General features: G+C 36.5%; 1 protein-coding gene across 1 annotated transcript; it reads left to right on the top strand.

Annotated features, from left to right (window-relative positions):
• Positions 1–6,116: 6,116 nt before the first annotated feature.
• Positions 6,117–6,362, top strand: LOC129682581 (keratin-associated protein 19-3-like). The gene has a single exon (XM_055615017.1). It carries the CDS (start codon positions 6,117–6,119, stop codon positions 6,360–6,362), a length of 246 nt encoding a protein of 81 aa, XP_055470992.1.
• Positions 6,363–9,777: the final 3,415 nt, after the last annotated feature.

The raw sequence follows: 9,777 nt of genomic DNA, 5'->3' as shown, positions 1-9,777 counted from the left end.
ACACACACACACACACACACACACACACACACACACACACACACACAGGTGAGAGACCATATGAAAGCCAGAGATGACAAATATGTAACCTGCAGCTACAGATAGCAATGGTTAAAACCATCACATATTCTCTAACTCAGGATGGGAGCCTACCGTAGATGTCCTCTAAAAGACTCCACCCAGCAGGGGATCGAGAAGATGCAGAGACTCAGAGCCAAATTTTGGACAGAGCACAGGGAGTCTTATGAAAGAAGGGGGAGACAGAAGGACTGGAGGAGACAGGAACCACATAGAGTGGCAAACAAAGCCAAAAAACGCTGGGCCCAGGGTGGACTGCAGAGAATGATGCATCAAAATACAACTGAAACCTCCTGCTCACATGCAGCCCATAGACAGCTCAGTCTCCAAGTGGGTTCCCTAGTAAGGGGAGAAGAGACAGTCTCTGACATGAACTTGGTTGCCAGCCCCTTGATCATTGCTTCCTGGTGGGGAGACCTAACCAGCTCACAGAGGAAGAGGATCCAGGCAGTCCTGACGGGGCCTGATAGGCTAGGGTCAGATGGTAGAAAGCAGGACTTCCTCTATCAGTGGACTAGGGAAGAGCGATAGGGGAGGAAGAGGGAGTGCTCAATCTGTGAGTCAAGATTAGACAAACTTTACAGCAATCCTGAGTATCTACACAGGTGAGCAATATCTTAAGGATGTCTGAAAATCATTTTCATCTCAAATATTTTCTCTTTGATTCTACGTCTTTACAACATGCTTATTTTGGGGAGATTTAAAGACATCTCCAGTATGAATGGTTGTTAATTTTAAGTCATTTTAAACAGAACATTCTCAATATTTGAGATCCTAATAAATATTTATTTTTATGAGGCCCCAATCATATATTATCTTGTAAATATATGTATAATAAGCAAGCGGAAGGAAAAATAACTTGGTTCTGGTAAAGGTCGCTGTGTGTAACTATATAATAACATGTATCGTATATAAAATATTAAGTCTTGAATGATAACTGGTAGACCTAGAGAGAAATTTGTAGTGCTGGGCACTGAGAACAACTGAGAAGAAGGAGCAGGGATGAGGACATAAGGAATGTAATCTATTTTATTTTAATATTTTGGATACCTCACATACAGGAAAGAAAGTAATTATGAAGAAGTTACTTTTTTAATAGCTTGTGAGACTACATACAAAGTAGATCTTTATTATGAACTGAATTTCATATTTAAAAGATTTATGCGGTGTTTACAGATAAAAATGGTTTTATTTTTCAAAACTTATTAAAATAAAGCTTACTGGTTATCAGGATCGATGGTCCAAACAAATAAGAAAAGATTAAAAAAACACAGGAACTCCACAAAGAGAGCAACAGAACCAAAAAATCTGAGCACAGGGGTCTTTCCTGAGACTGACACCCCAACCAAGGACTATGCATGGAGATAACCTAAGACCCCTGCACAGATATAGCCCATGGCAGTTCAGTATCCAAGTGGGTTCCATTGTAATAGGAACAGGGACTGTCTCTGAAATGAACTGATTGACCTGCTCTTTAATCACCTCCCCCTGAGTGGGGAGCAGCCTTACCAGGCCACAGAAGAAGACAATGCAGCCACTCCTGATGAGAACTGATAGACTAGGATCAGAAGGAAGGAGAGGGGGACCTCCCTATCAGTGGACCTGGGGAGGGGCATGCATGCAGAGGGTGGAGGAAGGGAGGGATTGGGAAGGGAAGAGGAAGGGAACCACAGGGGGATAGAAAGTGAATAAAGTGTAATTAATAAATAATTTTAAAAAAGAAAAAAATTAAAAAAAAAATAGGATGAGTACATTTCACCTTTACCCCATGCTGGTGTTTAACGAAGAAAGCCTGATGCCACCAAGGATTTCAAATGCTTCCTACTACCTTAAAAGCAACCCAGACATAAGACGGGTTTGACTCCTGGTGACCTATATGGAAACTGAGGCTTCAGCTAAGGAAATTTTGAGTGAGGAAAAGCTAGGTGCCCTGCACATACACACCCCCGCGCGCGCGTGTGTGTGTGCGCACACACACACACACACACACACACACACACACACACACACACACCTCCAGTCTCCCTTCCCTGTCTCTACAAGTGCTACACATTATTCTCTCAAGAACCCCTGCATTATGAGATGATATAAAATTCTAAATGTGGACTAAAAAAAAAAAAAAAAGAAAAGAAAAGAAAAGAAAAGGCTTTGAAATGGTATAGTAAATTGAATTTAGTTACTTTTTTTCACTTAATAATAACCCAAACAAAATAATTCAAAGAAACCTAGATATCAAGTGATATTTAATTTCAACACAGTACTACAATTCTATTATTTTGCTTGTCTATGGCAGCTCTGTTTAGGGCACACTGGTTCCAGATTTTGAAGGCAGAAAGAGAAGTTCCCTACCTTAACAGTGATGCAGTGAGTTTCAGGAACACCATGAACATACAGCAAGCTCTCACACTGTGGTGAGTTGGGCAGCTTCTTCACATGGCAGAACTCTGCCAAGTGTGGAACGAAGAATTACAGAAAAATCTGCCAAGAAAGGATAAATATGTGCTCTTACTGCCTGGTAGGGTATAAAGCATATGTGAAGAGATTTCAGTGGTCACAGTGAGTATGTTGCCCTAATCAGACGAACTCAGTACCTGATTACCATGGACAAGCACAGCACTGCTATCCAGCCTAGGCTGCAGCCAGGAGGCTTCGGGGTCTAGTGCTGTGGCTAGGGTTATGGATGGAGGGACACATGCAGTCAGGGTGGAGCACTGGTTGTGAAAGCTGGTTATGAGTCTGGCTATGAAGGCTGTGGATACATGTCTCCAACCATTATGCCCAGGATATAGGATCTCTGACACTGTTTCAGCATCTGAAATAATAACTCTCCGAAGATGACTTCACTTACTCTGCAGCCGAATTCATTGTAGTGTTTATCTGTGCACAAAATCTGAGTATGACAGATTTTCAGTTTACAGCACCAAAATGTCATCATAATGCTGGCATTCTTCAGTTTTATTTGTAACTGGTTTATCTCTTCATCTTCTAGTAAATCTTTATAATTTATAGATAAAATTTAATTTCTGTTCATAAATTTAATTACCTATGCATGCTGATGAAGCTCAGCAATTCCATTGTGAAAGAGAGAATCCAATAAACAAACAGACAAATTACTGATTGCTCCAAATAATAGTTTGGGATTGAATAAAAGCTTCACAAAGATCAATAAGTCACATTTTTCCATTTCTTTACTAGGTAATATTCATAGTCAAGTCAACAAGAAGCAGTTGTCAACAGAACTATATATCTTTATATGTTAAACATGTTTTATCACATTTTGGAATATTTCTCAATTCACGCTCAATTTAAATGAATTCAGTAAGCTTGGCCCTTTAATTATAAGATCAATAGAATATTTTCGATTAAACCGTATCATTAAGCATGCTGGGAAAGTAAACCACATTTGAAAAAATGTTAATTTTGCAATCTTACCCAACTCTTTTATAATTATTATTTGATAATTAAATGTGCCATTGATCTATGAACTACTAATGAAGGAGGATAATTTTTCATATGAGACTAGTTGATTCTTAACTCAAAATCTTTTAGCTACACTTGTTCACTTAACTGATTATCTTACTTCATTCAGCTCTATGAAAGGACTTTTTTTTTAAGTCCTCATCATAGTAAAGCATTTGAAATCCCAACACTGTTTTTCAGCTCAGCTCTAAACTATTATTTGGGACTATCTACTGTTTGTTTGTATGATTATGATTATGTGATAATAAAATTTATCTCTACACTTTTATTATAGATAGTACACTGACTTTTCTATTACATCACTAAAATGGCCTATCCTGATTGCTTTTTTACCATTGTGCATGGCTCAACTAAAATTCACCTTTCTGTGAAATATCCTTAAGATTAAGCTAACGACATGTATTAGTTCACAATAAAGTCTTCACTTTCCAAGATACTGACTGTTTCTCCTGAGTGCAGGAGTTGCAAACATACACCACTATATCCAGCTTTGATATATATCTTTTTCATGACCTTCTTTTATTATTTATCCTTAAGCATGCATAGATGTACTTCTGTATGTGTGAATATAAAGGGGCTAGATAAATCAATATACTACTTGCTGCTTCTTTGAAATTGTAGAAATAAGTTCAGGGGCCATTGTTAAGCTCGTTTTCCTTTGTTTCATCTGTTTGAATGTGAGTGCATGCCACTATGCAATCAAAACAGAAACACAGATGAGACTTCAGTCGTGTGTGTACACCTGTCACACTAACCATGGCAACCACAAGATTCTTTAGCTTTTGAATGTACTTACTGCTGCTGGGGTTCAAAATGACTCACTGAAAGATTTTTTCAGCACAGTTTTTCCCTTGTAGAATGAAGAGTAAAGTAGACTATGATAAAGCAGAAAAATAATTTACCTGAAAGAAAAATGTTGGTTTAAATATTCCTTCTAAAGATGTAAGCCATTTTGAATCACACTTTACTTAAAAGACTCATTACAAGCTGTACCAGACAGAACAATTTTTTCCCCTTTACCCAACAGGATTGCTGTGTCCTTTGGAAGAACAGTTGATTAATCCAGTTGAGAAGAGATATTATCAAGAATGGTTTTTCCAAACATCAATCAATCAATCAACAAACAAACAAACAAATAAATAAATAAAGCAAGTATGTTTTCTGGTATATAGTTAATGTCACACAACGTGAAAACTGATTAAAACTCAAAGCCTAGGATATGGTTGTATTCTGATGAGAGTTAAGCTTGGATTTATTTCCTACCCTTAAGATGAAGACTATTAAATGTGAGAAAAGGGGATAGCTCCCCTCACATCAATCTTTGCAACACAGTGTGTTAAGTATTGCCATTCATATTTGGAGGATTACTAATCCTGAGAAACTTAAAGCCTCCTGGTAAAACAGTTTATGACCTTCAAAGCAGGGAAATACTTCTCAAAATAGTCAAACATTTACAAATCAGTAATTTCTTGCGATCTTGTGAGCTCATTTTTTGAGACATAATAATGTAGGAAAGGCATGCATAGTAGAAAATATTATGTAAGGGAAAAGGTATTTTAATAATATTAGGTATGTGGATAAAATAAGATTACTGTTTTAAAACTAAATACACGGTTGACATTATAATAGAGAATAAATACAAATTATGAGGTAAAAAATGGCTTGATACAGGAGATGGCTGCATGGGATATGAGGAAGAGGGGAAAGGAAGTCATGTGGCAAAGATCTTGAGCATCTCAGAAAATACTGTAAGTAGAGTCCAATCTGCAGTCATAAAATAAATAATGTTATAAATGGAATATACTTGAAAACTATTTAGTCTGGTTATAAAATGAATTTAATGTCTTGATTTTTTTTGATTCTAGGTTAAATTCTAGTATTTCAATGATCCAAGAAAGTGATTTATATGATGATGAATAGACTAAGAGTAAGGTAAAAAAGGTTTCTGTTCTGCCTATAATTTTCTGTATATGTATATGCATATATGTATATATTTATGATTAGGCTCATGCATCTAAACATGCCCTTTTCTTTTGAAAAAAAAAACTTTTTCATTTGTTAATCTCAGAACATGTTTGATGATTATGAAACGTTTAAATATTTTAAATAAGATCATTTGTTAGAATTTACATGGTTATCAGATGTTACAAATTAACTGAATGATATAAAATTGGAATGAGCAAATAGTTATAGAAAAAGAGGCTGCCTAATATGAATGATAGGAGAAGCACAATAATGAATTCTACTACAGGAACTTAAATTCTACTTTGAAGTCACTGACATTTTCTCATAAAAAGGGACACGATGAGTTCAAGGGCGTTCTAACTAGGCAGAGAAACGAGCTGAAAATTGTAATGAGTTATATGCCTCCTTTGTGTTAGCAAAGAGACTAATGAGGTGTTTCTAGCAAATTAATAGCTTGGAATGAATGAAAACAGTGTCCACAGGTGGTGTCACGTGTTCGGGACAGAGTATATAAGCTTCTCCCTACGTGCGTAGACGTTCATGTTTAGGATCTTACCTTGAAAAAACACATCAAACCTACATCTCCTGACACCATGAGCTACTACAGCGGCTACTACAGAGGCCTGGGCTACGGCTATGGTGGCTTCAGAGGCCTGGGCTGCGGCTATGGCTGTGGCTGTAACAGCTTCCGCAGACTGGGTTATGGCTGTGGTTATGGAGGCTACGGATATGGCTCTGGCTATGGAAGCTATGGTTCTGGCTCTGGCTATGGAGGCTACAGATATGGCTGCTGCCGCCCTTCATGCTGTGGAGGGTATGGGTTCTCCAGTTTCTACTGAAATTCTGCTCTAGTTACTCAACATTTGATACCTTGACAGTTGTTCCGAGAAATCTCAGTCCAGCAGCTGTGATGGTGCCAAGACAACTGAATTGGTTAAATTCTAGAATTTTAAAGACTCCATTTATAAAATGTGTCTGCACCCTAAGCTTGGAAACTAAGAATGGATTTACGTTCAATTGCCAATAAATGATTCAAAAAGAAATTTGAAATGTGAACTTTTCTGCTTTATTTCATTTATGTGTAGATGTAGAATATGTTGACATCTGTCAAGTAAAATGAAATGCATCTAAAAATATATGCATGTAAATATCCCAACACACACATTCAGCTAGATATACATAGATATAAACAAAGCAAGAGGAAGAGGGGTTGGGGGAGGGCAGAATAGTATTGAAAGGGTGACAAGATAGAAATATGCTTGCTATGATTGGCCAGCGATGCTTAATATTAACATTGATGTTTTTTATTTACCTACTAAGTTTGTAACTTTGACAGATCAAGACTTTTGTTAACATTTGCTTCTTTAATAAGCTTATTTTGTTGAACCAACCAATTGACAGGTTATCTATTTGGGGATTTAACTTACCAATTTTAAAACCCAACTCTCAGTGAAAATTTATTCTGACTTATACTTTCAGTTAATGGTAGAAGTTCGGATGGTCCACCCACATGGGCTGAGCCTGTAGTATCATGGGTATTTTCAGGAGGAATTTTCACGCTGACTTAAATAATACCCTTCATAAATACTTATCACAAAGATTAAAAGGAGAAAAATAAATTATTACTATTGTTGACATTCTTAGTTTAGTCAGTAATATAACAATTTTTTTTTCTTTAAGATTTATTGATCAATTTCTATGTTGAGAGGAAATGTATTGCATTTTTAAGAGTTTAACACTTCCATAAATACTGAGAATATTTTCACCCTTCTATCCATAAAAATGACTAACAACTTACATAAGCCATGAGTTGACACTTCTAAATAAGTAATAATAGCTTAAGTTTTCTTTGGATCCAATCAATAGAAAGAAAAATATGGGATTCTCAACAAATACTGCAAAAAGAAATTTTTATCTTTTGCTTATAGAAAAATAATGAATTTTTCCCAAAGATTTATTTTTATTTGTATTTTATATGTGTGAGTGTTTTACATGTAAGTTTACAGTGTGTGCATGCGCTTTTGGGGGCCAACAGAGAGTAGCGGATCTCCAGGAATTGGAGTTGCAAGTGGTGAAGAGTCCCCACTTGGGTTCTTGAAACAAACCCACCTCCTTAGAAAGAGTAACAAGTGCTCCTATCACTGATCATCTTTCCCACTTGGCACTAAACGTTTTATATGATAACAATTGGCATGGCAAAATATATCCATATGATGGAAAAAAAGAAAAGAAAAATAAAATACTGCTGTCTTATATTTTCTTTTTTTATAATTTTTTAAACATTCATCACAGGTTATTTACTTTGTATTCCAGCCGTAGCCCCCCTCCCTCATTCCCTCTTATATTTTCTTTAAGGTGTTTTTTCTTGTTTTAATGACAAAATAAACTTTGCATAGCACATTTGTACATCTTCTTCCATGAAGATGCATTTAACATTTATCAAGTTACTGAAGGGTTTTTCATTTGTATTCCATATAGTTTCTACAAATAAGATGATTTTATGTCTCAAAATATTAAAAAACAATTTAGCAAATTATATACTCAGAAAGTATCAGAATTATTGTCAATTATTAATATTTTTATAAATGTATCTTTTAGTTAAATAGTGGTTATTCCTAAACCAGCTGTATACCCAAATCGCCACACAGAGAGTAGGATTTATTTAATTAACCTAGAGCACAATGCTGGGCAATAGTTACTCCATCCTAAACCTCCAAGCCTGCAGAATTTCATCCCATTCAGATTTCCTTTTTAGTGATATCTTAGGTCCAGTTTATCTCTTCTTGTGGTTCCAAGTACTCTCCTGATGATCTCTCCTCTCCGACTCCTCCCACTCGCTTCTTTCTCCTCCCCCCTGGACCAGGATGTTCCACCCTATTCTTTCCATTGATCAACAATGGCTGGTTGTTTTATTGACAATACAGAAAACTAACGCTGGCATGCTTACACAAATGAGACAGGTGATGGCTGGAATAAACATCAAAACTCAATGTCCAGATTGAAACCAGAGAGTGGGGGAGAGAAATCAGCATTTGGATGAACAAGGGTAAATTGTATACATTCCACAAGAACATTATACCACCACAACACAGTAACAAGAAATTCTTCACTGTGATTTAATTATAGTTCTAAACCATTCTTCCAGATGGCCTAACACAAAAATCATAAACTTACTTAAAATATTATGAAAATTAAGGGTGGAGTTTGTATCTCAAGCATGAGGTTCATGAGAGTAAACATAGGAGTTGACAGTCTCCATTGAAGCTTCATAAGGTTATGCCTGCCTCTGAATAAAAAGTAAATGAATGAAATTTGGCTAGAGTAACAAAGACACTCAAAGAAAGGCTAGTGCAGTTTTATTACTGTGTTGAACACAGAACAATGGCTGGAGTTCATGTGAGGCTTGAAATACTTGTTGGAGTGTCTGATAAGCTGCCCAAGTTATTCTCTGCATGGTCTGTGCTTTAATATGGCGGGTAGCCATATATTCCATTTATACAATTTGTTGAGTGCCAATTGACAGCTCTGCTTTAACATTAAGTAAGGTCAATACAAACAAACCCATTAGACCAAAGAATGTGTCCCTTTATAATTACAAATGGAATATTACAGTCTTAAAAAACATGTCATTCAAAAATTATCATAAATCCCAAGAAAAACTTAACATGGTAATTATAGTCATAAAATAAATTATATGAGACTCAGCTTTTAAGATCTGGCTACATGTGGGTGAGGTTTAGTCAGTTTCAAAGTCAGCCTTAGGCATCGTTGCCTCATTTGGATGAGCCAAAGGAAGACTGAAAACCAAGCCTACAACGTTCCTAAAGAGTATCTTATTATCCACTCCCCTTTTCTGATCGTGCCTTACATTTACTGAATTTAAGTTCTTCTTAAATTATAAAGGTCTTTTAAAGTGAACATTCAGGCTAAGCAAGAAGGAGGACCCTGAATTACATGATCAATTCTCACTCAGAAAGAAAAATGGAATGGACATTGGAAGAAGGAGAAAACAGGAAACAGGACAGGAGCCTACCACAGAGGGCCTCTGAAAGACTCTACCAGCAGTGTATCAAAGCAGATGCTGAGACTCATAGCCAAACTTTGGGCAGAGTGCAGGGAATCTTATGAAAGAAAAGGGAGATAGTAAGACCTGGAGAGGACAGGCGCTCTACAAGGAGAGCAACAGAGCCAAAATATCTGGGCACAGGGGTCTTTTCTGAGATTGATACTCCAACCAAGGATATAACCTAGAAC

The sequence above is a fragment of the Psammomys obesus genome, unplaced genomic scaffold (assembly GCF_907164565.1).
Source record: "Psammomys obesus unplaced genomic scaffold, mPsaObe1.curated_primary_1811, whole genome shotgun sequence".
Classification (NCBI taxonomy): Eukaryota; Metazoa; Chordata; class Mammalia; order Rodentia; family Muridae; genus Psammomys; species Psammomys obesus.
Note: the sequence above shows the minus strand (reverse complement) of the source record. Positions and strands in the feature narration are given on the sequence as shown.